The following is a 27752-nucleotide window of genomic DNA, read 5'->3' on the forward strand; positions in this document are numbered from 1 at the left end:
AAGCTGGCTTCCCACATCCTCTCCCTCCACATCCCCGACACATTCCACATCCATGTGGTAACGCCTTTTAACCAAAAACAGGTCACGATACGCCAGCACAATTCCCTCGTCTGAAATGCGATGTTGTTACTTTATATACCTATTGCTTCATGCTTTGCCCATACATGCATGGCCTTATCAAAGGCCAAGCCAGCCACACGCCCAGTTTCTATAGCCCCTGCCTTCTCTGTATCCAAGGAGATAAAATACACAAGATGGAAACAATGACATCACTCTGCAAGGACAAGGATGACAAGGATAAGGACAGGACAGGCACTCAAGAAGCCTTGGGAAGACAGAAGTGGCTGTCTGTCTCTCTCATCCCACAGATACCCTGATTCACCCCCAGAGCTCCTCCAGCTGCATGTCTGTAGGTTATTTTTCATTTAAAACAAAACATCCTCATGTTTGAATGACTGTATCTTCTGTGTTTAGGAAGAACCAATCTATCCATTGCAAACCAAAAGTTTTTGCTGACATTCTTGAGGGGTGACGTTAATATGTGCCTCACTGCAAACAGGGTATGTGGCCTTCAGGGAGCTGGACAAGCTTTGTTGGAGACAGTGCTGATGTTGACCTCCCTCGAAGCTGGCCTCTCTTAGCTCATTCCCTGCATGAGCTCACTCAGCTCAGAGACCTAGGCCCCATTGATCTCACTGTCCTACAAATACAGGGAGGGATAAAAAAAGATGACAAACCTTTTCCCACAGAGCCTAGGTCTGACAAGACATGGCACAGTCTGGGGGATAGAGTTTTATTGTTTAACTGACCAAGGGGCAATACAGACACACACACACCAGTGCATCGGTCCTAAGCTTAATTCCTGGCCCAGGGTCACCACAGGGCATGGCTGAGTCTGAAAGTTATGCTGGTCTCTGGTCACTGTCATAAGCATTAAAATTACCTAAGTCACCACATAACTTGTTCTCTTCTGCTGTGATCACTTTTCTCAAGAAACATTAAACAGAAGAGAGAGGCAGACATGCTATTTTAATCACCCACTGCGGTGAGGAAAAGATGGGAAACTGACACTGAGTGATCGCCCTTAGGATCTGGGTGAGAAGTGCAAGTGAAATAATTGAGTAAATATACTAAGAGGGCTCTGTCATTTCCTTCCCCTAATGTTGCTATGGTCACTCCCAAAACAAAGCTGGCTCAGCTGCTGAGCCATCATAACCGACAGACTGCTACACCTTTCGATGAAATGTGATTTTGTCATCTCTTTTGCCTCAGTTTAAAGTAATTTCAGAAGATAAAGATAATAATAATAATGAAATAATAATAAGGCTGTAACTCTTTCACGGGCGAAGGTCAGCTTAGACAATGAAGTCAGTCTTAGGATTCAGGACTTCAGGGAATGCAAAAGAGGTTATAGAATGTCTTTTTATTTTCCAAAGATGCCTAAAAGTATCTTAAACTTACATTCCAAGTAAGGGAAAATACTTACAGAGGATGACACAACACTTCACCAAGTATCAGCCTCCAAAAGGATTACAGCAATAAACAAGTAGTCTACATCAAATGGGGTAAAAAGAATGTGTAAGCAGTGATCTTAAAATATGTGGCTAGTCATCTAGTTCTTGAGACAAACAGGACAATAACTTCTTTTGGAAGACCTTTTGAAAAGACCTGGTTATTTAACTGCACCAACAAAATGTGAAGAGGAAAGGAAGGCAGATAAGTGCGAGAAATTTTAGTTAAGCTATTGAAGGTAGTTTCCCACCTTCGACATCAAACTGTCTAAGAAAGGCAGAAACTTATTTGAATAACTGCAGTCCCATGTCTTCAAAGAGTTTAAAGCTTTTGTTTGTTTTTTTTTTTTCTATTCACATGTATTTCTGCATTTTTGAATGGCTGTGTGAAAAAAGTGAGATGTCAGAGGACCTTGCATCAGGACTTAAATGAACCACTTGGACTCCCTATGTCCTGTTTTCTTTGGTAAGTGAATTAATAAGTGTTCTGTACAAGACTGTTGCCAAGGAAAGCAAATAACACTGTTTTCACTGGCGAGCAAGTTAAAAAAACCTGAACAGCTCAGCGCTGCCTTCGAAGACTCAGCTCTACTCATAATTTCAACCAATCCTGTTAGAAAAGTGAGATCAGCATCTTTGTGCTAAAATTCATAGCAGTTTGCCATTTGGTATGTACATGCACAACATCTGCTCCACTCTGCTGCTGCTGATTTGAAGCAAGCCTGGCTGAAATCCCTGGTGATGCTGCGAAGACACAGACCCAGAGTGACTCAGCCAGTGCTTACCACAGCTCTGGCAGCAGTTGGTGTGCTCCACTGACTTCATGCTCCAAGCAGACAGATCCCACCACAAACTTTACTTGCTGCAGTCAGCTACTGAAAAAGTAAGCAGATCTGTATAAAAAAAAAAATAAATAAAAACCAAACAAAACCACCAACACAACTTTAAAACTTCATGGTGGTCATGGCACCTTTCTTTGACACAGTGGACTAGAATAATCAGGCCCTGTGAAGCAGCAAGAGTAAATGGGAACTTGTGGTTTGGTGATATCATGTCTTCCCTCTCACAGCTGAATTCCTTTGAGAATGCAGCAGGCAAAACCTTTTAAAGGAAAGCTCCATGCTCTGAACAATAGCAAGCCCCACTTAGGCAACTGCAAATGACTTCCTTGGCTTCATTTTAGGAAGGGGAATAAGAAAGGCAAGATTTCTGTGAGATCTTGAATGTTCCTTTTACAGCAGGAAATAACTCTTCTGTTAGCCATCACAAGGGTCAAAGCTTAATTTTCAGGCAACAGTTTAATCCTCGTATTGGATTAAGACAATGGTGACTGCTCAGAGATAAGGTTTGTAACAGGAATCTCTCCACAGTCAGTTTCTCACCAAATTCTCCTGCTGAAGTCAGTTACAGGTTGGTGTTGTGCCACACTTACAAACTGGCAGCATAGGGTTATTTGTATACCTAACTCCACCTGTGGCCAGACCTACAACCAGCATTAGGACTAAGGTTAGGATTTAGGAGGGAATGTGCTCCACCAGCAGGGTTATTCCTGAAACCTGCAAGTCTGACCTTCATAATGGCCTTTTCTTGGATTCTTAGAATGCAGGGCATGACTTGGAAGTCAAAGACTAGAGTTAAGGTTAGTCTCTCTCAACCGTGTTTCTTGCTGATTGCAGCAGGCTCCCTGCAACACCCCAGGGCTGACTCACATACAGACCCTCTACCTGGAGGGCAGCTGACTAAAAGAAAGCTATCGATTAGGGTTAAAACTGTCATAGGAAATTAGTTTAAGAGGTGGCATTAGTTAATTAATATGGCCTATGTTTAGTACTTGAGCAGCAGTGCAGCAGTGAATATCTGTTCAGTTACCCAGGCTGGACTCGGGGGGGGGGGGGGGGGGGGGGGGGGAAGGGAGCAGCTAGGGACAGAGATGCTGCAGCAGTAGGTTTCTTGTTGCAGTTAACTAAGTTTAGTGAGCTGCACTAAACTCCTGTTTGGCATGTATAGTGCCCTGTGTCTAATTCTGGGGTATTTAGCTGAATTCTGTTTAATGGCTGGGTTAGGAACTTGGCTTCTAGGATCAGGTCTCCCACTGAATTAAACAACAGCCCTCTGCAGCCTTGCAGCAAAGCCTCAGTGCAGACTCTGGCCCACTCCTTCAGCAAGACATGACTTCCAAGTCTTAACGTTTGCAGCAGAACATCTCCAGAGCTAGGGTAGCACAAGACACAGGCCAGATCTCAGCTCGACAGTGTCACAGACAGGTGTCATTGCATGGCCCCAGCCCAAACTAAGTCCAAATGGCTCAGTCTCACACTGTGCCTTGGCTGAGTTATGAAATACCTGGAGAACACCACACTGCATTCTTAAGCCAAGCAACACACAGCCCAACATGAAACAGAATAGGAACAGATCCTAGGCCAAGGTCTGGATGGAGTATTGCTGCAAATGTGCTACTTTTGGTTCAGGTCTTTTCCAACCCAAATAGACCTATTAATGTTTAATTAATTATTATAGAATCACAGAATAGTTAGGGTTGGAAAGGACTTTAAGATCATCAAGTTCCAACCCCCCTGCCATGGGCAGGGACACCTCACACTAAACCATGTCACCCAAGGCTCTGTCCAACCTGGCCTTCATGCCAGGGATGGAGCATTCACAACTTCCCTGGGCAACCCATGCCAGTGCCTCACCACCCTTAAAGAACTTCTTCCTTATATCCAATCTAAGCTTCCCCTGTTCAAGTTTTAACCTGTTACCCTTTGTCCTATCACTACAGTTCCTAATGAAGAGTTTTATCTCTACTGATTTTGCTAGAAAGATTCACATGGGATGTGTGCTAGGACCAAAATCCATGCCACTGCCCAAGTAAAAATCCAGAGAAATGCCACTGATTTTAGCACAGTATTGTAGCGTATTATATTATTTAGGTGTAATATGTATTATTATATTTAGTGTAGTATTTTAGATTTTTGCAGTGTAATCCTCTAAATCTACCCCAGGCTAGATTTAGCCCTTGCACAGGTCGCTGCTACTATAATATTTACTTGACAGAGGCAGCAGACCAGTGAAACAAGGCTATCAACAGGTTACAAAATCAGCCTTCTAGACAGAGGGTGAAAGATCTGCCACACAAGTAAAATTGTAAAAGACTGATGTACTTCTCTCCCACTTTCTCCACAGCTAGACTGCTAGTAAGAACCTACTAAGAGGAAAAAAACCCAACAAACCAACAAAAAAAACACCTCAGCAACAGAAAAAAGTGTAAGAGTGAATCATTTTCCTCCTCTCTCAAGACCTTTCTTATCTATGAAAATCATCAGGCTTAGCAACAATAGCAATGACTTACTGAGCCACACCTCTACAGTGTGTTCTGTGCCTCACTGTAGGTGTGAGCATGCAGACAGCAGGAGACGGCACCTCGGATCCAAGCAGACAGCACCTCTTCACAGCAGCAGACTTCTCACAATGAGGCAGGGAGTCTGTCTCCCAAGGTTTCTGAGGGACATGTGATTTCCAGGACGTATGGGGCATGGTGCTATCCCCAAAGCTACCAAGGGAGCGACACATGCTCAGCTCCTTGGAGTATCAGGCCAGAAACCACGCTGAAGTTGGACAGGAGTATGCAGGAAGAGCACTCAGTTACTCCATTACTTACCTGTGGTTGAGAGGCCAGATTCATCTTATAAGGATGCGTCTTTCCCTCCTCATTTACAAGTGGTGACCAGACTTTTGACTCTGTCCTGCAACACACAAATTTTGAATAATCTGTTTTCATCAGGGAGCATCATTACTGTGAATAAAAGACCTAAAGTTCATCAATTTCCCAAACATTTCCCCAGTCTTTTATACAATACTATCCACATCAGAAGGAATCTAGACAGCCTCATTTTAGGCATGTAACTTAAATGACTTAGTTATGTTGTAAAAAGTCCTTGGAGAAAAACAGGATCTCAGCAGTGACTGTCCTGGCTTATCCTTTGGGACTTCACTGGCAACACATCAAGCATGGGCTCCAAACCAGGCAGTAAAGTTGGTGGTCACCCAACAGCAGAAGGTGGAGATATCCCTTAGATGCAGATCCTTTAATTAAATGGGACAATTCAGATTACTGTGTGCTTCAGCTTTTACGGATAGCTGGGAAGAGAAACTGACTATACAGCTAGCATTTTGCTCTTGAAGTTGGGCTGCCTTGGATAGCCTGGAAATATTTTTTTGTTTGGGTCTCTGAAATTTTCTTCTTATTTATACAGCAGTATCCATGCTAAACAAAAAGGCTTTTGGGAATTGTGGGGAGGAAAAAAACCAAAACAAACCAAACCCCTAAGAACCGAGATGACATCATGTGTCAGAGAAAGTCTACATAACCTTTACTGGTCTGTGGTCTGACCCAGTTACTCACAGCAGCCTGAAACACAAATGAAGGTCTGTTACCAAAACCAACCACTTTTACTATCATCATTTTGGAGTTTTGCTATGTCCCAGAGAACAACAAACAAGTGGTGAGGAAGAAGAAGAGTGCTTCGATCTGCTTGAGATACTTTGTGGGAAACGTATATTACCAACATTTGTCAGAAGTACAACAGTAGCTGGTATCTCAGGTGGACTAAACAGTGCCACTTTTCCCAAGGTTTTTAATAGTAGGGAACGAGTGGCTGCAGTACTGCTGAGTGAAAACTGTAGTTCAGTGCTAAACATTGCATAATGCAACAACCAGATGGCTGATAAACTTTTAGGATGAGCTTTGAAAACCACGTCCTGTTTTGACAAGAGCCCTTTGTGGAATCTGCAACTGCAGATAGACGTACTTCCCAGGTATTTGTGGGTGCAGGGCCAGCTCCAATTTAAGTACTTTGCAAAACAGGAATGCTTCCACTGAGAATTAGATTGATAACTGAAAAAAAAACAACAACCCAACCTTTAAACAGAAAAGGCTTATAAAAAAGATAAGGACAGAGAAATAGGTGACAGAGCTACCAGTGATAAATTCAGTCTGATCTATACCATTCTTCTGGAAGCCCTCCAATGTCAGGACATTTTTCAATCAGCCCAAACTTACCTGTGATGCACGTGTACATCTCAGACATTTGCTGCATAAACAGAATTTTAACACTTACATCCAGAGGGCAGCTCAGTGGGAGGTAGCAGGAGGCAGCATTCTCACTCTGGGAAGAGGAGAAATTTCATTGACCTGCTATTGCCTCTACTGCACTCTGGACTTTACACAGAAGAAACCTGAATTAAGTCTGCTGTGCTGCACCCCCTTTCACAAGAAAGTACAAAGACACAGGTCACACCAGATATCCTTTACAGGCATTCAGGTACAGCAAACCTTTGATTCCAGGCTACTGCATCGTGCAGGACCAGCCGCAGTGCTAATACCTGAGAACCTGCCACCCAAATCTTGACATCTGGCAAGTTATGGCACACACAGACTAACAATCATTATCATTATCCAATCTAATCATTATTTTGTCTCAACAGCTGCTGCTACTGAATGCACAACATACCCCAGGTGAGTATAAAACAACCAAACCCTCCTTGCTTCTAGCAACCCACACTTTAAGCAGTTTTATCCAGATTACAGCTATCAACCCTGACAGTCACAGCCATATCTAAGATAGAGGTTTTTTGCACTTGAAAATTATATTTGCAGAGCAGAGCAGCCTGTTGACCAATGCAAAGCCTTATTCCTTGAAAGTGTTTTGAACTCCTGTGTGACCAAGTTTCATCTCCTCTGGAAAAGCAAGGAACACATCAAAGTATATGGAAATCAAACACCCTGCCAGCCAGGCTGCAAGCAAGTGGACATTGGCTGCTTCATCAAGAGATGAAAGAGCAGGTCAGAGAGCATTAAACACTTCGGCTGATTTCTGGCATGAGGCATCCATGTGCCTGTTCCCACTAGCAGTGATCTAAGTAATTCTGAGGTAGCATTATCTTTTTTACAGCAGCTTAATATTATCAGATGTCAAAAGCACCAAAAGGCCTCAATCAGACTGGAAATTTAAGCTCAGAGCAGGCCAATGTATGAATGCAGAGCGGAGACTTCTCAGGCACTTGCTTTCATCCCACTGCCCCCCACTCAGTGCATTTGAGGTGGCACAGTACACTGGTCTACATCATAGCAGAGACAGCTATGGCCAGCTACTGCAGCCAGTGGGGTTTGATTGGATTTTTTTGTGTTTTTCTGTTTGTTTTTTTTTTACCAGATTTTTCTCATTTATTAGCAAAGCAAAAGCTCAAGTTTGTTTCCCAGCTTGCTGCCATTCTGATCTGTCACTGGATATAAATGGAAGCAGCAAGGTCACTCCAGGCTTTACTTTCAATCCAGTTTAAAAGTTATCCAAACAGAAAGGTTAAATAGCCCCCATGGTTGTCCCTCTAAGGCTGGAAGGATAAAGCTTCCCTTTGTCTTCACAACAGCTGCAGCAAAGCCCTTCAGCCACTCTCAGCAGCCCATTTATAGCCCCAGTGAAGCCACCAAGAGGAGACAGTTTTGCTTCCCTGCCTTTATCTAGCTCTGAAAAGGTGCATGCCCCATCCCACCACACTGCCAGTGGAGCCCATGGTCTGCAGATCATCAGTAGAATCACTATGGTTCCAGCTGTCAGCAAGGGTTTTCTGCATCCGTTCCTGGTGTCAGTGCTTGCACTTTTACTGAAGCATGGAGGAGAAAGAAAAGCAGCACCTAAAACTTCACCTCCTGTCTCACTGCTAGCCAGGGACTTTCTGAAAGGCCGGGAAATGTGGGCATAAGACACAGACAGTAGGGTGGATTCATTAGGCTCATCATGTTTGTATCTTATCTACATTTTTTCATATCTTATTTATACGAAGCCGGGAACAGGCATCAGAGCACATAGCTCAAACCCAGCCTTCGCAATGGTGCCTTAGTTCACAGCAGGCTTCTACAGGTAGCTGTAGTAGCTTTCTGGAGGATTTTTTCCCTGATTTGGAAGAGAAGATACCCAGCCACAAAGCCACCTCCATGCTCACTGTACCTCTGCCACAGAGTGTGGCCACGCTAGCAGGGCTACCAGACCTGCCTCTCCACCAGTAGTGGGGCTGGATATCCAACAACATACTGTGGAAACCCACCCCATTTTGGTGAAAGCCCCATAGGATCTCACAGTCTCCTGCTTAAATTGATGAATATTTATGATACGGTTTCTAATGGATATTCTTTCAAATGAGACTCCATCAGAGAGCACCACTTAAACAGTGCAGAAAGAAAATACAAAAACATGGCACAAACAAGCCTGGAAACAAGTGCCAAGCAAATTAATCACAGGCACGTGGATATACGAACTTTAATCTGTTTGCAGTTTACATTTCCATGCTGTTTTCCTCACGACAGGAGAGAAAGCAACCAAGACAAAGCCAGGGAATGAGCTCTTTCATCCAGGCAGAAACCAAGACCAATGATTAGAAGGGAATTTCTCTGATTCTAGTTTGAATGGGGAGGTACTGGTAGGAAGGGAAGGAAAGAAACTGCATGCAAGTCAAGGCAGGAATCTGGAGAGGTATTCAGAAAAGACAACATTTTTCAAGAAGCTTGGCTTGAACATGGTGTAATATAAACATTACAAGAACCTAGATTTTGCTGTCAATGCTTTGGTGCAGAGCTGTGCCATAGCCTCAAGGGAAAATTCAGAGCTGGAAAACGAGGGCCTATTTCTGTGCACCAGGAACTGTGTAAGTTCCATGAAGAAAAAAATGTCAGATTTACATTCCCATTTCAAACACTGGGATGGACATGACTAAGATAGCAAAGTATAAGCACGTACAGATTGAAAACTTCCCTGTAAAACACGAAGTTTGCTAGCAGAAAAAATGAGGAAAGACCTAAAGAATTACTCTTTGAACCCTCCCCAGAGTTTTTAGACAGGCATTTTAATAACCTTTAGAAACTAGCTACGAGAGCTCTCAGGCTACCAGGAAGGTACCTTTTAATTAGCCTTTTAGCTGCAACAACTGCAAAGTACATGCCCTTGGACTTAAACATAAGCAGTCATTTTTAGCAGCCACCCATTAATGGAATTACTCTCTTTGGCAAACAGAACTGTACTCCAGTGGCATGCAGCCTATTGCCAATTCAAACAGCAATGCTAGTCACAACTTCCTAGAGACAAGAGGCCCCAAATTCACTCCTTCACACATGGCCCTCTGCTCCTTGCATTTCAGGTGCCTCTTCACACAACTACTAAAACCAAAAGGGCAACTCCAGCTACACAGAAGCAGCAACAGAAGTTTATCATAAGCAGTTTCGTTATAGAGCTATGACTGATAAAACACACACGAGTGCTCAAACTCACACTGTTCTTCCACTAGCCAGCTACAGAGTTAACTAACTACTTTTGCCTCACCTAAGAGGTTATAAACCACAATCAGTGGCAAGCTTCACTTGCCAAAATGACTTTGAGCTTGCCAATCCTTAGTAAAAGCTGCCAGTATGCACCCAGGAGGGCTGGAAGCATCACACCAGCCATGGAGAGGTTGTGAGCTGCCACAGAGGGCCAGGCCATCTGCATGCCCTAATATAGCTGCAAGCAGAGCATCGGCTTTTCCCAGGGCCAGAGGAATTATTAGTAAGATGACAGAGCTGGAAAACTTTTCTTGGCAGGGAAGCAAAAAGCAAACCTAAATGAGTCAATGGATTCCACCAACTTCCTAGAACACAAATTCGAGTCTATCGTGGCTTTGTGCAACTAGTACCCAAAGCCAAAACCTGCAAACATGTGGAGCAAGCAAGAGTGCAACTGAACCTCCCAAATAAAACGCAGATGACATTGCACAGATGCTCTCTTCTTCTTCATAAGCATCTACACATCATCCTTTCTGACAGTGTACTGGTAGCAGATCTGACTTCCCCAATTCCAGCACTTTTCAAAAAACAAATACATAACTTCATTCCTTGGCATCGCTTTCAGGAAAGTAACAGACTGTTTTGCAAACAAAACCGGTGCATTAATATATTACACGCTGGCAGCAGAGCTGCAGAAAAGCAGCTTGAAAATTGAAGAATAGGATATTAGGAGCAGAACGAAAGATTACATGTTTGCAGCCCCTTTTCACAAATATTCTTCTCTTATTACCATCCCCCAACCTGCCTCCAAACATAGAGGTAAGGACAAACTCCCTGTAGGAACACGTCTTTTTTGTTGGGGAAGAAAACAAACAAACAAACAACCACCAAAAAAAACCCATCAACAAAAAACTCCAGACCACCCAGTGTACCTTAAAATTGCTCAGGGCTGCACAGTTTCACCACCCATTTGGTGACTAAAGCCACAGGCAAAAGGCCATTTCTTTTAGAAACAACTTTCGCCTGTGCTTCAATGAATATTTGTCTGCTTTTGTACATGTGCAGCTAAAGGTACATAGATGTGCATGCCAAATTCATCATGAACATTATCACTGACATTGGTAATGCCTGGATCTTTTAGTTATCAGGGGAATTTTGTTGTAGGAGAATTGTTCCTCCTGAACCTTCCCTTGCAACCTAGAAAGCCAATCGTATCCTGGGCTGCATTAAAAGGAGCGTGACCAGCAGGTCGAAGGAGGTGATCCTGCCCCTCTACTCTGCTCTTGTGAGACCTCACCTGGAGTATTGTGTGCAGTCCTGGTGTCCTCAACATAAAAAGGACATGGAACTGTTGGAACAAGTCCAGAGAAGGGCCACGAGGATGATCAGGGGACTGGAGCACCTCCCATATGAAGACAGGCTGAGGAAGTTGGGGCTGTTCAGCCTGGAGAAGAGAAGGCTGCGTGGAGAACTCATAGCAGCCTTCCAGTATCTGAAGGGGGCCTATAGGGATGCTGGAGAGGGACTCTAACATTAGAGACTGTAGTGACAGGACAAGGGGTAATGGGTTAAATTTTAAACAGGGGAAGTTTAGGTTGTATATAAGAAGGAAATTCTTTCCTGTTAGGGTGGTAAGGCACTGGAATAGGTTGCCCAGGGAGGTTGTGAATGCTCCATCCCTGTCAGTGTTCAAGACCAGGTTGGACGAGGCCTTGGGTGATATGATTTAGCATAAGGTGTCCCTGCCCACGGCAGGGGGGGTGGAACTAGATGATCTTAAGGTCCTTTCCAACCCTAACGATTCTATGATTCTATGATTCTTTGAGAGCTCTTTGTCAGAGCAAGTGTCCTTCCCAAAATAACATCAAGTTTCCATAGGAAGTTGACAGTTTTCTCCAGTCTGTTGGACAGGTCTTGCTGCTTACCGCCATTAAAGGAAAATCAGAGGTAAGCTTGGAAGGGGTGCAGACTATGGAGGGGTTCGCTTGACCTTAGCATGTTACACTGACATTTACATTTCCTAATTGGGAAAAGAGGGGGCAGGGGAAAAGGGGAGAAGAGCGGCTCTTCTCAAAGACACAAGATCCAAAACTTTGTTTTTTCCTATGAATGGGAGAAGCTCAAAAATTTGCCTGTGAAATTTCTCAGTTTATTTGCCAGGTGGTTTTGAGTTGACTGAAGCACACTGTGTGCTGTAGGTCAGTCCTTCTCCATGTACCATACAGAACCATGGTGCTGAGCTTGAATTTACACTGCTAAAGTCAATAATGGAACCTTTATCTTGCTTTCCTGGAGAACTACATTTTTAAAAGCACTCCCTAGCCTTAAACAAAAAGCAAAATGAATGAAAAAATACAGGCTCAGAAAAGAGCAGAGGGCTGCCAGACATGTTAAGTTCAGCAGGAATTTGGTGTATGTGCCAACACTGTTGAATACCCACTTTTGAGGCTGAAAACAGACCCTTCCAACTCTTCACACATCAAACAGTAAAGCACCTGGCAGTCCTTCTTAAAAAAGCATATTCAGGGAAAGCAATTTGTGGCTGGGTTTTAAGTTCTAGGCAATTAACAGATTTGCACCTTTGGGTGAAAAAGCAGACCAGGCATGTTTTCTTCAGCTAGTAATTTGATCCATTTTTAATGGTGACATGTGTTAAGACTAGATTTCCTGCCTACAATCTGATCTGAAATATTTTTGGACTGTTACCATCGTTAAGGAAAATACCGAGACAGGAAACATTGGAATGCTGTTGATATTCACAATCAAGTACACACTGCAAACAGCGTTTCCTTTACCAGAAGTGGTTAAGTCCTTTCAATTTTCTACATTTACACTTCTCTTAAATAATCATCAGTACAGCCAAACATGAAGACATCTTAACCGCTTGACTTCCCTGAAAAGAGAAAAGAGGGTTGCATATTTGCAGAACACATATAAACTTTGCTTTGGTCCACAGAAGGAGCACAAGACACAAGCATAGTGCAATACTTCCCTAAAACTTTCCCAACCTCCAGACACTTGTAGCTAAAGGCTTTCTACAGCAGAGATACTGCAGACCAGTGGCCTTTACCAGTACAGCTATTTGGTACAACTGGTTCAAAACCAAGCTACAACTGTAGAGCCTGGAGACCAGACCCGAGAGCTGGTGTTGCAGAAGTATTCAACTTTCATTTTTATACTCAGCCAAATACTTACAGAGCTACTTTGACTGAGAAAAAACTTCCAGCTCTGACCTGGCTGTATTGTCAACCTTCCTCACTAACTGTATGATCAAGCCTTACTGACAGAGTTTGCCCACCAAGGTTCAGGAAGACCAAGCCATGCCACTTTTTCAGGTGACACTTCTTTTCCAAAGTGCCTTCCACCCTTTCTGCCTCGGTAGCTCCCCTTCTTCACAGAGGAGGGCTGACCACTAACCCAGTCAGCTTTCCTCACCCATTTCATCTACCCTAAGCTGAACAGAAAGATGAAGCATGGGTTCCAACTGTTTTAAAATGCCTCCTCTATCACCCCTCTAGGCCTCTTCTCAAGATCTTCCATTTTAAGGTCTTGGCCCTAGACTGCAAAGTAAAGGTCTCCAGCCTCAGCGGCAAGGACAGAGACATAACAATTCTGACACTTGTGTCCAGCTGCATTTGGGACAACACAGTTACAGGGGGCCAGGAGACAGCTGGGTGCTAGGGATAAATTATTCTCAACAGAGCGCAACCAGGAAAGACCACATGATACACACTGTTGTCTTTTGGCATTAAAGAAGAGTTTCTCCTCCAGAAAGCCTCCTGCAGTATCATATTCCCCAATACAAACACATCTCTAGCAGCTATCAAGCTATCAATTACCCAAAGAGTAAGAAATTCTTCCCTAAGCAGAACTTTACTTCCAAGAAGGAGGATGACCAAAGACTTAAAGTCCCCCAGAATCATATAAAATGGATTTTATATAGAGCAATGAGTAGCAATATCAAACCCTGAAGTGGATAACTAGTCAGATCAATGCTTTCACATCCTTGTGGTTTTGACACTCCTTGTCTCTTTTGTCAGCAGGGCTCATCAAGCAGTACAGCAGAGGAGCGTCCAGCACACACTCATGCTATCTCATTGAAAGGGGGTCTTGAAAAAGGGTTGAGCTCTGCTAAATCAAAGTCCCAGCATTGTTTTACACAGCTGCACATCCAGCTAGAAATCTCCCTGGGCATCTTCCATACCCAAGGCCCATGAAACGTGCACAGGGTAGCTATAAAGTTAACGACTTTTTAATTAACATTAGCAAACACATTTTACAGACAATGATCTGTAAGAGTGAGGTTGCCCTCAGGCTGAAAGAGCCCTAGCCTCCCCTCCTCTCGCCCAGCCAGAGCCACATGGCACTGGTTTGCTAAGTCAAGCAGCCGGATATTACAGAGAGGAAAAGGAGCACTCTTTTGCAGGAAGATTACAGGCTGCCAAGTCAGAGGCCATTATGAGAAACTCGGGGGCTAACAGGCTGCTGCAGTGCTCGCCGCCCATTCACACTGCCAGCACTGTGCTCTCTTTTTCCCTCTGTGAATTCCCTCAATGAATTATCAGCCTTTTTTTGGCCAAGACCCATCTCTTCTTCCTGAACTGGGAAATGCCTGCTGAACTCCTGGCATTGTAATTGCTATGGTAAAAGACTTCTGTTTATCACAGAAAAGCCCTGAACAACTAAACTACTGTCATGCTTTTGTACTCCTTCTGAAAGCACTTCCCTTGCATCTGCCATGATGCTGATGGACGATTGCTCTGGGAGGAGGCAGCCACAGGAAAAACTCACTCCAGAGCAACTAGAAATGCCATGCTGCATCTACCATGTGACTTTGACAAGTGCTGGGACCCAAGGCTACAATTCAAACCAAGAGGAAGGATAAATCCCCAGCACCCTCAAAAACAAAACAGGTTCCAGTTGTTTATGAGTGGAGTATTCACAAGACCCATCTTTGCTGTCAGGAGTAACAGAACAGGCTGCCAGACCCTGCCACAAATTATCAGGGAATTTCTCAGTGGGAAAACTGTTTTCATAAGGTCAAAGTGCAGCAAACGCAAGGTGCATTAGGATTAAAGGCTGAAATGGAGTTGCTATACAGTGCCTGACCAGAGAAAGCACTAAGAGGTCAAATTAAACAAACCAGCCAGAAGTCTTTTGTCAACCCAAAACATAGGTACTGCCCACCCCAAATCCCTCCCTCCCTCCCTCTCCCCACCCCGCCTCGCTTAGTGATGTACCTGCTGACCGTCAGAGTTAGTTCATCTGTGCAACCCTTGATTTTGTTCTGTGCCTCAAGGTGCGTCATGTTATCTGTGTTAACTCCATCAATAGCTATGATCTGGTCTCCTATACACAAGTTGGCTACTGCAGCTTTGCTACCTGGAGTCACCTAAGAGAAAATAAAAAGAGTGATTGGACTTTCAATGGAGAACTTTCCATAGAAACATTGAAAAAAGCCTCAGACAGTTGGAGCACTCAGGATTTCTCTCACTGGCACCTGGAAGCAAACAAGTGAAAATTCATGGAAGTAAATTCTCAGCAGAAACCTATCTGGGTCCCTCAGATACCCCTCAGTATTAGGGGCAGGATCCTGTTTCGGCACCCACAGTCTGTGGAGGGGACAGCAAGTAAATAACAAAAATTATATTTTCACTTAAGAAGGCAATTTTCTTTGTGCTAGACAGTGAGATTGTACAGAAAGCAACTGTTCTTTGCTGGACAGAGAAGCGCTCTCCTAAACAGAAGGTGCTGAGGACAGCCAAGAGGTTGGAGTCTTTAAGAATGGAAGTGACAAAAAAGAGTATCAGAGTCATTGCAATATAATCAATGCCTATCACAAACACCTCCACCTGCATCATGATCTCATTCGTTTCTGTCCTTGGGAGAAACATTTGGGGTCAAGATTTTGGATCGCTTCTTTAGTTGTAATGAACTGCTTTGGCCAAGAACAGCTGCAACAAACACACACTGACTTCAGTGAGATCGATCCCAAAGCAGTGCTTTATCTAATAAGTAGACTGGAAGGGAGAAAGGCATCAGTAACTTCATCTTTAAACCACAACCTGAAGATACTTTCTGAAAAAGAAGCATCACCCGCAGCCCGCCAGGCTGACCACAGCTTAGCTTGACACATTCTGTCATATTACATCTCCCTTTCCTCTGCATGTGTGGTGCTTGGCTTCCCACTTACACCACTGCACTGCTAAAGAGCTGCTGTGCTCTGCCTGAGAAATCACTGATGGGAAGGAGCTCAGTGTAACCCCAGAGATCCCAAGCAGAAGACACTAAGCAGGAACACCATCATTATGATACTCCTTATGAAAAAGAAGGTCCCAGCCGAACTTGGCATTTTCAAGCAAATCAACAAAATGGCGCATTCATTTTTTTCCTACTTTTTTTAAAGGTGTGTCCTCTTAACAACCAAGACCTCTTTGAGACTAAATTATTGCCTGGGCAGAGGGTGAAGAAAGTCACATTTGTTTGTCATTTTGCAAACACTACATAAGATTTTATGCAGTTTTAATGATTTTATGGAAGACGCATAATGATTACTGTGGGCTCTCATCAATTATTTAATAGGCAGAGGAAATTAGAAGGGTGGGCTAATCTCAGACACAAATACAGATTAAAACATGCCCTGCAGCTGAGACATACCTCATTTATGAGTCTGTTGCAACTAGCATTCATTCTATGCATTCATGCTAGGTTTCAGCATGCTGGAAAGCAGCTGAGCAAACCCAGCAGAGCTGTCATACATAAGTAAACATTGTTCACAAGATTTAGAGATTCCTAATGTGGGATTGGATGGCAAATCATTGCCCCTAGGGAAACCTTCATGTCCTGGAGGTGACACACATTAGCTGCAATCACTGCTTTCCATGGGCCAAAACTGAGGCTGTTCAGCACATCGCCTCACAGCTGTAGTGGGAAATTTTCACTAATCAGAGGGAAGATCATAAACTGCTTTTCTTTATTTCACTTCTCCACTAAGATAGTATTTCATGGAAATGGGAAGGACATAGATGTGTATCACAGATGTCCAAGGTTAGCCAAGGTGCTCAATATTTACCTGAAGACCATCAGATAGGTCAATCAAATACCTGCTCACCACTTTTAATGCTTCAAAGCAGAATACAAAGTGACAGAGGAAGTGCTAATGAAATGACCAGACAAGCCACCAGATGGATACAGAAAATCTGCTTTTAATGTGAAGATCATCATCTCCCAAGCTGCAGCCTGCAGCTGACTGGTGACCTACTAAGACCACTGAGTGTAGCTTGCTGCTGCTCCACTGGATGCATTGCTTTGAGAACCCCTTCATGCAAACCTTGTGACAGGGACAGCTAGAAGCCATGAAGAAATCTTGAGCACTGGAAGTCACCCATATTCACACTGGATTTGGAAGCTGTCATTTTAGAAACCATGAGACAGATCCCTAAAGACATCTCCACACTAGAGGGAGCCTGCAGGAGACGCATTGTGGGTCACTTGGCCTTAATCAAGTCACTTGGTTTCTTGGTGCCTTTACTTCCTCTACTACCAAAGGAGGGAGAGCAGCACATTACTCACCCCTGTGAGGAGCACTGAGCTCAGCAGACTATTACTGCGATTCATTTTTGATCAAACAAGTCTGCCAAAGGGTGAAGAGTAAGTGTGGATTAACATCGCCGCTGAAACACTGCTGGAGGCTCGGCCATATAGCTTGCATTTAAAGATCAACAATCTAGGCAATGTGGCAGGCTGCTAGAAGTGATCCTGTACCACAAGGAGCAGCTGAGCCAGAGCAGTCAGGGATACTAAATACTGAAGCCTCCTGAAGAAATTCCCAAGAGCAACGGGGATGAGCAAGTGGCATTCACAGTAATATCTCAAGCCACCGCTTATGGTGTCACATTCCTCTTCTGGGTCCACTTCAGAGGAATTTGAAATGTGAGTGCTCTTCTTCATCAGATAAAAGCCACTGGTAGCACAAGGGCAATTACATCCACTCAGGTACCATACAAACCTCTCCCCTGAGGGGAAGCTACAATGATGCACAGTAACGAAAAAGATAAGTGAATTTGCCAAAAGGAAACATGCTTTAAAATCCAGTTTCTTCAGTTCTGGAAATAACTTGCCCTAAAATGCAACCATCCACAAACTGCTCCCCTACAACATCCAGCTCGTACTGCCTGCCAGGATTACTCTGAGCAAACACGTCTGCACAAGGGCACGGTACTGCAGGGAACCCATCCCCCATCCTTTTAGGATGATTTATAGCTACTAATAACATTCCCTTCCCCCCTCGCAGTAAGGTCTGGGCTTATCTCAGTGCTGTCAACACTCTTTTGAGATCTGCTCACCTACCAGTTAGGCCAGGAAAGAAAAAAACATTTCTGTTACTAAGTGAAGAGCAGAGAGCTGCCACTGGGAAGACCTTTTCCTGCTTTTATTTTTGTCCCATCTCTCCCCGGCCATGGTGAGCAGCAAGGGCAGGCATACAGCCCGGGAGGGAAGGCAGAGGCGCTTAGACTACTGACAGCTACCAGCCAGCTTACACAACCCAACCAAAAGGACTCCAAAAATGAGCAAAAGCTTTCAGGCTCACAGGCATCCAGTGAATGTTGCACTGCCTGAAACAGCTTTGGTCCTGCTCCCCTCTCAGATGACTTAAAGCTTTGCACCAGCCCCTCTCCTTTGAGCAGACAGAGCTGCACTGCTGCATGGGAAGGCGAGGGGGGATGAAAGACACTGCGAGGAACAAAACCTGCAAACACAACTTTGTAAAAGTTAAATCTCATGCAAAGGTACAGTCTCTGGTCTCCTTCAAAAGAGCTCCCTGACTGGCTTCCCCCACTGGTCAAGCAGCATCTGGCAGAGGGGATATGGGCAGCATCACAGGGCCCCAGGAGCCCCCAGCTCTAGGGACACTACCTGTGAATAAAGCTCTGCACACCTTGTAACATCATGCCCAAGGACTTCCTTTGGAAAGGAGCCCTGTTCTACCTTGTATTTGGCTGCTTACCCAGCTCCCAGGCCCTCGTTATAAAACTTCTATCTGACCCAGAGCTAGCCGAACACAAATATGTTTTACATTCAATGCAATTACTTCCATACATGCTACCTAACAAGATTTGCAGTCCCTGGACAGGGATATACAGCGCTTTTTTTCTTACGGCAGGCAAGGATCTGAGGCAGCAGTAGATCTATTAAGGGAAGCTGCTGCCCACAGCAAATGAAAGGGAGAAAGGGTGGGAAGCATTTCTATGACAAGCAGCCTAACACAGCTCCATGTGAGTCAACACAGGTGGGTGGGTCTAAAATTCATTCAATTCTTTCTGGCATTCTCTCCCCATGGATTCAGGCACACTACTTGCTCACTTCATCAGCCCTTCAGTTTCGCACAGGCCCTACAGGCTCCAGCATCACCCATCACTCCACACCTAGACACACATAGCAAGAAGTGGTGAAGAGATAAGAATGAGAAAATTAACATCAGCCAAGACAAAGATCCTGAGAAACAGCACCTCTCTGAGCTTGCAAGGAAAACCCAGCTGCGTCTTCACAGGACAGAACAGACATGCAGCAACATACTTCTGAGGCCACCAGTGACAACTAGACAACTCTGACATGCAGCTTAATCCTCCCAACCCACACACACTGCTCTTTTACCATGAGTAATGTCCCCAGCACTGGAGTATTATGCTAAGCAGCCACAATTTCTCCCAGCAAAAGCATGCAGCTGGGTCAGCAGAGATCAGAGGCTATGAGAAAATTCAGGCAAGCACGTTCCCCACCCCTTCTCTTTAGGGGAGGGGGAATGACAAGCCGGTTCCTTACAACTGGTTCTGGGAGATTTTCCTCCCAAGCTGCTCCCATTCTCTGCACCATTACAGTCTGACACTGCCGTAGCCCACAGCTCAGTAGCTGCTCTGTACTGGCCCACACCACACCATCACAAGGAAAGAAGGGGAAAGCGGGTAAGCCCTAGCCGGTGAAACCCCTGAGCATCAGCTCACACCAGCAGGGTCTAGGTTTCCACTACAACAAGCCCCTCTGTGATAGCCCAGCTTGCCCTCACCCTCCTGTCTGCCTTCATGCCCTGCCCATTTCTGACAGCCAGATGGGCATTATTAACACAGACAGTGGAAGGCATTAGGCACAGCACAGAGAGGGCTGACCTCAGGAAGGTGGTGTAAAAGGACATATGTGAGATTATTTGTTCAGACAGGGGCTCAAGTGGTGGTCAAGGAGTTGCAGAGCAGCCTCACAGCTTGTTCTGCAACATGCCCTACATTAAAAAGAAAAATAAATTAAATATAAGGATTTCTTACAAGACCTCACAAACATTACACAGAGCTGCTCATCAGCTGAGCCTTCCTGATGGTTTATTTCATCCTCTAAACAAACGACATGTCCAGTAATCAGCAACCATCTAAGATACTGTGTCACTGTCCAGAACAACATCAATTGTTTATGTAGTTAAGGCCTCCTTTAATTTCCCTGTTTATACTACTGAGGGGAAAAAAAAAAACCAACAAAAAAATCCATTTGCTGCTGCTATTTTGATGTTGCACCTTCAAATACGAAGCATTTTACAAGCCAAATACATCTCTTGATGGACAAAGTGAGTTTTGAGGGTGAAAGGTGCCAAGAAGCTTGCAACCATCTGTAACTTGACAACTAGGAATAAGCAGATAACAGAACAAAAAGGAATCTCTTTCTGCCAGTAAGTCCAACGTTTATCAACTTAAGTTCTGAGACTTAAAGCTCTGTCTGTCTATTCCAGAGCTAGCGAAAGTGGAGCTGTCAAAGTAGAGTTCTCTATGTTCTTTGGCAAACTCATCAGTATCAAGGTGGGTTTCCATTCCCAAAAGAACTTGGGTTGGACTCAAAGAAGAGGTACAGAGAAATGAGTACTCCAGAGTTTGACAATATCAAGTTGCTGCATAATCGTGGCAAATTGGTCTGAAAAGGTGAACTGCAGAAAGTCCACTTATGGCTCCTGTTGAGGCAAGGGTGCTGATGCTGCATGTAACTCTGGTAGAAGGTGTTTTACTAATATCCTAATTCTTTTAAATGTTTTTCTAATGATAAAACTGCCCCCAGACTCATGAAACAGGGCTGGGAAAGGTCACGCCTGCCCTGTGTCCCGAAGTGCTCTGTCTTCACTGACAGAAAATTCTGCTACTTTCCCCTTGCTACAATTCAGGATGATTTCATCTCAGCCAAACCCCAGCAGCCAGGGAGATCAGCAAGTCCTTTCCTCTCCTCAGCAGCCATTTGTATCTTTGAAGCACAAGCTTGTCCAGCCTCAGCAACTGCCCAGGAAGCTGCCAGGGTTCATGCTGGCTTTGAAGTCTGTAGGGGCATTACTGCGATGTGAACCTCTGCTCTCCATACCCCACACACTCAGACAGACCAGGCAGGACTCCCTCCAGCATCAAAGGCACAAGGCATCATGCTGGGCTCTAAACATCAACCCAGGTTCTTCTGGAGGGCCAGAAGCTCTTGGCCGGTGACCTTAATGACCACTGTTTGACAGGCACTAATCAACTGTCTAGTTATGGAGCACCCTAAGTCCTATCACGTCCACCACGTCCCATGTTTCTTTTGCAGAGGGGGAGGCATTCCAGCACCCCTCTGGATGCAGAGGCCTCCCCGATCAGCCCCAGCACTCCCCACGTATCAAAACATGGCTGCAGGTTATTTTCCTTTCTTTCTGTGCGGGGAAGAGGCTGCAGCCCAGCTCCCAGAGCAGACACTTGTGCCACAGAGCTGATCCCTGGCAGGGTCCAGATGGAGCTCAGTCTCCACCCATCCACTGGCATGGTCACCACACTGAGCCCCCACAAGAGATGCCCATTAGCAGGCTGTCCCGTACCACTAGAGCTTCCTTTCACTGGTAGCTCCAGGATGTCTTTGCTCAGCTGAGAGAGGGGTAAGGATGTCAGCCAGTACCAAAGTAAAACCTAATGTCTTTTCATACCATGAAATTCAGTCCTGTGCTTGATATCAGACCACCACATCCAGTGTTTTCACTAAATCAGATTTTAAGTTTACAAAGCTGGTTTGGAGGACCATGCTTAAAAATATCAAACACCAAAAAAAGTGCCCAATTATCTTCTGATTCTGTAATTGCTAGAAATCCTGAAATTTTAAAACACCATGAATAAATAAAGCATCAGACTAAGCAGGGATGAATTCATGTTACTGTGGTTGAACTCAGCAACAAGCATAATACTGAGATTTCATCTTTTGCCATTTGCAAAACTGGGCTGTCCTGAAACCACTTTGTCATTGGGAAAATGCTCAGTTTCAATGCAAAACGTTCAGTTCCACAGACTCTGACAGTCACCCCTCCTTAATGAAGCTGGGAGGTTTTTAAATGACAAAACATAGAGCAAAACTCCCCTATGCCTTTATTTTGGGTCAGATATCCAAGATCAACACATCACTACCACAAAACACAGAAATCATCTCAAGAACAAGGTTTATTGGACAGTTCCATGTATATATGCAACTGGAAAGAGAAATCTCCAATGTTTATCAAAATTAAAGGCAACCAAACAGGAAAAAGCTGATGTTACCTAAGGGATGGAGTGGGATGGGAGTCTATCAGCTGCAGTGCATTTTAGCCAGCTCCGCTTCATCAGCATCTCATCTCATGAAACACGTCATGTGAGAAGGGAGCTTGAGAAGCCAAAAGCCATTATTAAGGAGCTGAGGTACAATGGTGATGAGGGCCATAAATACCAAGACAAGCCCACCGCAAGGACAACACAGCCAGAAGCCAAATCTGAGTTCATGGCAGGCAACACAGGCTGAATTCTGACATCTTCATTCAAAGAGAGCTGCAAAACACCCAGTTCAGGCCCATGACTGGATGGATGTCTCTCTCCTGGCATGCTACTGTGTGAGCACACACCTGGAACAGCAGGGTGACCCCACCAGTGCACCGCTGGGATGGGCAGCCCTGGATGAGGCATAGCCAGGCTCCACTGGCCTTGTGGGAGGGTACTTGTCCCCCACATAGCACACCTGAATTGCTTTGCTCCCAGCTAGCAGCAGCAGGATGATGCTGCTCCGCAGTGCAATCAAGGATACATGCCTGGCACAGGGCAGGCAGCCTAGCCCTATGTGTTGCTCCTAACAGCACTCCCCATGAGCACATCTGTACCACAGACCTACAAGCTACATGCTGCAGCAAACATACAACAGTGCTGGGAGGGACAGTCACATCCTCCCTGCTTTGTGGGCAATGCTCTCATCAAAGACTACAGCTTTCCCACCCTCTCATTCCCCTCAGGTAGCCCCCCATCTCACAGCTTAGAGGGACTAAAGCCCTCATAACCCTTGGCAGATGCCAATCCTACAGGCAGAGCTTGCTGACAAAGCTTATCCATCATCGAATCACAGAATGGTTAGGGTTGGAAAGGACCTTAAGATCATCTAGTTCCAGCCTCCATGGGCAGGGATGCCTTACACTAGACCACATTTCCCAAGGCTCTGTCCAACCTGGCCTTTAACACTGCAAGGGATGGAGCATTTACCACTTCCCTGGGCAACCCATTCCAGTGCCTCATCACCCTAACAGGAAAGAACTTCCTCCTTATATCCAATCTAAACTTGCCCTGTTTAAGTTTTAACCCGTTACCCCTTGTCCTATCACTACAGTCCCTAATGAAGAGTCCCTCTCCAGCATCCCTACAGGCCCCCTTCAGATACTGGAAGGCTGCTATGAGGTCTCCATGCAGCCTTCTCTTCTCCAGGCCGAACAGCCCCAACTTCCTCAGCCTGTCTTCATACAGGAGGTGCTCCAGTCCCCTGATCATCCTCGTGGCCCTTCTCTGGACTTGTTCCAACAGTTCCATGTCCTTTTTATGTTGAGGACACCAGAACTGCACACAATACTCCACGTGAGGTCTCACAAGAGCAGAGTAGAGGGGCAGGATCACCTCCTTGGACCTGCTGGTCACGCTCCTTTTGATGCAGCCCAGGATACGGTTGGCTTTCTGGGCTGCAAGCGCACACCTATGAGGAGAGGAGGGCTCCATGCCCGAAAAGCTCTTTAGTCAGAGCACAGGTATAAAATGCAATAAGGAAGAAGAAAAATTCAGTTATAGCCCCATAAAATCATCATACAAGGAGGATCAGACTCTAAAACAGACCAAAACTTTACCAGATCTTGGTACAGTTTTGGGGTTTTTTACATGGTGAAGGGGGACTCTCCGAGACCTTTGTTCCTGAGCCAAGGGCACAAACCCAGGAACCTTAGGAGGAAGGCACAGGAAAGATTAATGGCTTGAAGTCTTGGAGCGGAAATTAAACATGTCAGAGGGGCCACCAGAGAAAGCCATGATAAGAGCTGGCAATTGTCAGCATTTACATCATCCATTTTAGTCTCCAGGGGCACAATTTCTCATGAGGTGGTTATTTTTGCTGCTTTGCTGATCTGTGTCTCTTGGTATGCGCCCATAAGTGCTGACAAAGGTAACTGAACAGAAGAGGTAAGAGCAGTGAGGTAGGACTTCAGCCATACTTCTGCCTCAGAGCCTTTTGCTGGAGGGAAATGGCAACAATTACCATAACAATGAAGTAAATATCACTTCCCCTCCACTAAAGCTGCTTTCATGTAAAAAAAAAATACTTTAGAAGAATGAGGCATTATAACTGTGATTGAAAGAGGTTACACAGAAAATTAATAACTTCCCCCCTCTGTGAGTTTGACAGCACTCCCAGCTCTGCCCTTCCTGAAGCCAGCAGCCCTCCCCCTGGCACCTGGGGTCATTCAGGCAGCAGCACCCCACTGCATGAGACCAAGGGGCAGGAGATATTTAGAGCAATTCACGAGTTTCACCATCCTGAGCTTCCTGAAGTGCAGTTCACAGAGGTTCAAGTTCTTGTACGTCCTACTTCCCATGGCCCTTCCTCGCCTGAAGACCCCAAAGCCACGTAAAGGTGGTGGCAGAGCCAGAGCTCAGGGCTGCCAGCAGCTCATCGGATGCCTGTGGTTTGCAGAGGAATTGCTGGAAATCATGAAATCAGAGCAAGTCCTTCCCCCCGGGGGGAGCCGGGCCTGCAGCCAGCCCCAGCAAGACACGGAGCAGCCCACCCCATAGAAAGACACAGAGGGACAGGGAGTTTAGGGTGCACTGCCGGCACGCAGGAAGAGATGGACGTGTGTGCCTTTGGCTGTTGCAAGTGTGCAGTGAGCAGCTCAGGGCAGGGCCCAGCTCCCAGCCGGTAGCAGCCATGCAGGCGGCAGCACCTGCGCGGGGATGTCTGGGTGCAGGGGGTACGTGGACAGCAAAGCCAGGTGTTCTGAACCAATCCCTGACGTTACACGGGCGAACACTGGAGCCGAGGACGGCGCAGTAAGTTACACCACTGAAACTGTTTGCATGTGGAACTTTACTGTCATTTCATAACTAATTTTCCTTTAAGTGGGTAAGAAGTACTTAGAACAGAAACAGGCTGCAGCACTTAAGGTAGGTTAATACGGCTTCTATAAACAAAGGCTTTTCTTTTACCTATACATGGCAAGCCAAAGCAGGCAAGCACTAACACCACCTCAGTATGACTGCTTCCCACAGGATGGGCTGCAAAACCCAAATTACAGGCTGGCGGGAGCAGAGGGCATTCTCTCTGCCTGCGGTAAGGGGTTTGCTATGGACGAAAGATAAGAAGCAAAGGCTCTGGTCAAAGCCAGGTCAAAGGGCTGCGTGGGACACTATGGATTTCTCCATACACACCAGATAAATAAATGGGGGGAAGAAAAAGAGAAGACCCCCCCCGTGCCCCGTGCCCCCAACCCTGCCCCTGTGCCACCAGCCAGCCCCAGCCTTTCCCGGAGCCGCCGCCGCGCCGACCCGGTCCCAGCGACTTCCCCGGCCCCCAGTACCGCCCGCCCCGGGCCGCCGCCGCGCCCTACCCGGGAGATGGCGAGGGGCTGCTCGAAGTCCCGGCCGCCCACCAGGCGGAAGCCCCAGGGCCCGGGGCCCGACAGCACGACGCGGTGTGTCCCCATGTGCGCGACTGCACCTCGCAGGACGCCCAGCAGCCCCGCCGCCTGCACCGGCACTGCCCGGCACGGCCCGCCCCCGGCCCGCCCCAGCTCCTCCCCGGGACTCCCGGGCTCCGCCGCCGCCAGGCTGGCTGGGCTGCCGCGGGGCACTGCGCCCCGGTTACCGCTGGCCCGCCGCGCTCCAAGGCGAAGCCCTCCCGAGAGAGGTTTGCGGGGCCGAGCCGCGGTGGGAGGGCGAGAATTTCGGTCGTCGGGAGCTCGGAGCGTCTCACGCCCCGTCTCGCCCCATTCCACTCCATCCCCTCCCAGCTGAGAGCCGAGCAGGCCGCCGGTGCGCAACCGCATGCAAGACTGCCCCGGCGCGGCGCTTCTCACGCAAACGCGGACCGGCCTGCGGTAGCTTGGCGCGGTGTTAACTCTGAAACCCAATGAGGGCGATGGAAATCAGCAGCATTGTGTGCAGTTTCCCATATGGGAGCTGACGGGTAGGAGCGGAGCCTGGGAAGGGCTCAAGTCCATCAGTGCTTATCTCTACCCCCTTAGAATGGTACCACCAACAAAGGAATTCCATTATATGAGTTTTCCAGCCAATCTCCTTAGCTGTGATTTGGGAAAAATATTTGTTCCATAGAATCATAGAATCGTTAGGGTTGGAAAGGACCTTAAGATCATCTAGTTCCAACCCCCCTGCCATGGGCAGGGACACCTTACGCTAAATCATATCACCCAAGGCCTCGTCCAACCTGGTCTTGAACACTGACAGGGATGGAGCATTCACAACCTCCCTGGGCAACCTATTCCAGTGCCTCACCACCCTAACAGGAAAGAATTTCCTTCTAATACCCAATCTGAACTTCCCCTGTTTAAGTTTTAACCCGTTACCACTTGTCCTGTCACTACAGTCTCTAATGAAGAGTCCCTCCCCAGCACCCTTATAGACCCCCTTCAGATACTGGAGGGCTGCTATGAGTTCTCCACGCAGCCTTCTCTTCTCCAGGCTGAACAGCCCCAACTTCCTCAGCCTGTCTTCATACGGGAGGTGCTCCAGTCCCCTGATCATCCTCGTGGCCCTGCTCTGGACTTGTTCCAACACTTCCATGTCCTTTTTGTGTTGAGGACACCAGAACTGCACACAATACTCCAGGTGAGGTCTCACAAGAGCAGAGTAGAGGGGCAGGATCACCTCCTTCGACCTGCTGGTCACGCTCCTTTTGATGCAGCCCAGGACACAGTTGGCTTTCTGGGCTGCGAGCTCACACTGCTGGCTCATGTTCATTTTCTCATCAACCAACACCCCCAAGTCCTTCTCCGCAGGGCTGCTCTGAATCTCTTCTCTGCCCAACCAGCAGCTGGGCCTAGGATTGCTCCGACCCAGGTGTAGGACCTTGCACTTGGCATGGTTAAACTTCATGAGGTTGGCATCAGCCCACCTCACAAGCGTGTCAGGGTCCCTCTGGATGGCATTCCTTCCCTCCAGCGTATCAACCGAACCACAGAGCTTGGTGTCATCAGCAAACTTGCTGAGGGCGCACTCAATCCCACTGTCCATGTCAGCAACAAAGATGTTGAACAAGACCGGTCCCAACACCGATCCCTGAGGGACACCACTCGTTAATGGTCTCCAGCAGGACACTGAGCCATTGACCACAACTCTTTGTGTGTGGCCATCCAGCCAGTTCTTTATCCACCGAGTGGTCCATCCATCAAATTGATGTCTCTCCAATTTAGAGACAAGGATGTTGTGTGGGACAGTGTCAAACTCTTTACACAAGTCCAGGTAGATGACATCAACTGCTCTACCCCTGTCCATCAGTTCCGTAGCCCCATCATAGAAGGCCACCAAATTGGTCAGGCAGGATTTCCCCTTAGTGAAGCCATGCTGGCTGTCACCAAGCACCTTGTTGATTTTCATGTGCCTTAGCAT

At 46.3% G+C, this 27752-nt stretch overlaps 2 protein-coding genes and 1 long non-coding RNA gene across 11 annotated transcripts in view; 2 read left to right on the forward strand and 1 right to left on the reverse strand.

Moving 5' to 3' along the window:
- Positions 1–26142, reverse strand: part of PDLIM1 (PDZ and LIM domain 1) — a 43267-nt gene extending 17125 nt beyond the window's left edge. For 2 of the 8 annotated variants that reach the window (XM_061459380.1, XM_061459379.1), the window contains exons 1-3: positions 25736–25922; positions 15060–15211; positions 5170–5254 (exon numbers count right to left, since the gene is read on the reverse strand). In XM_061459380.1, the coding sequence (XP_061315364.1) occupies positions 5170–5254; positions 15060–15211; positions 25736–25831 (333 nt within the window). In that variant the 5' untranslated portion in view covers positions 25832–25922. Of the gene's footprint in view, positions 1–5169; positions 5255–15059; positions 15212–25735 lie in introns of all 8 variants that reach the window. The other 6 variants (XM_061459385.1, XM_061459384.1, XM_061459382.1 and 3 more) reach the window with 4 other exon arrangements.
- Positions 1–27752, forward strand: part of HELLS (helicase, lymphoid specific) — a 324719-nt gene that overhangs the window by 47387 nt on the left and 249580 nt on the right. The gene's annotated exons all lie outside the window — the stretch shown is intronic.
- LOC133272316 (uncharacterized) lies at positions 1904–7559 on the forward strand. 2 transcript variants are annotated; one of them, XR_009744389.1, is made up of 4 exons: positions 1904–1977; positions 5765–6088; positions 6996–7026; positions 7173–7559. It is a non-coding gene; the product is annotated as an uncharacterized LOC133272316 (long non-coding RNA). The 2 variants fall into 2 exon arrangements; XR_009744388.1 differs by having other exon boundaries at positions 5916–6088.

The sequence above is a fragment of the Pezoporus flaviventris genome, unplaced genomic scaffold (genome assembly GCF_033815535.1).
Source record: "Pezoporus flaviventris isolate CSIRO_AGI_PZ_B2104156 unplaced genomic scaffold, CSIRO_AGI_Pfla_v1 ptg000029l, whole genome shotgun sequence".
Lineage (NCBI taxonomy): Eukaryota > Metazoa > Chordata > Aves > Psittaciformes > Psittacidae > Pezoporus > Pezoporus flaviventris.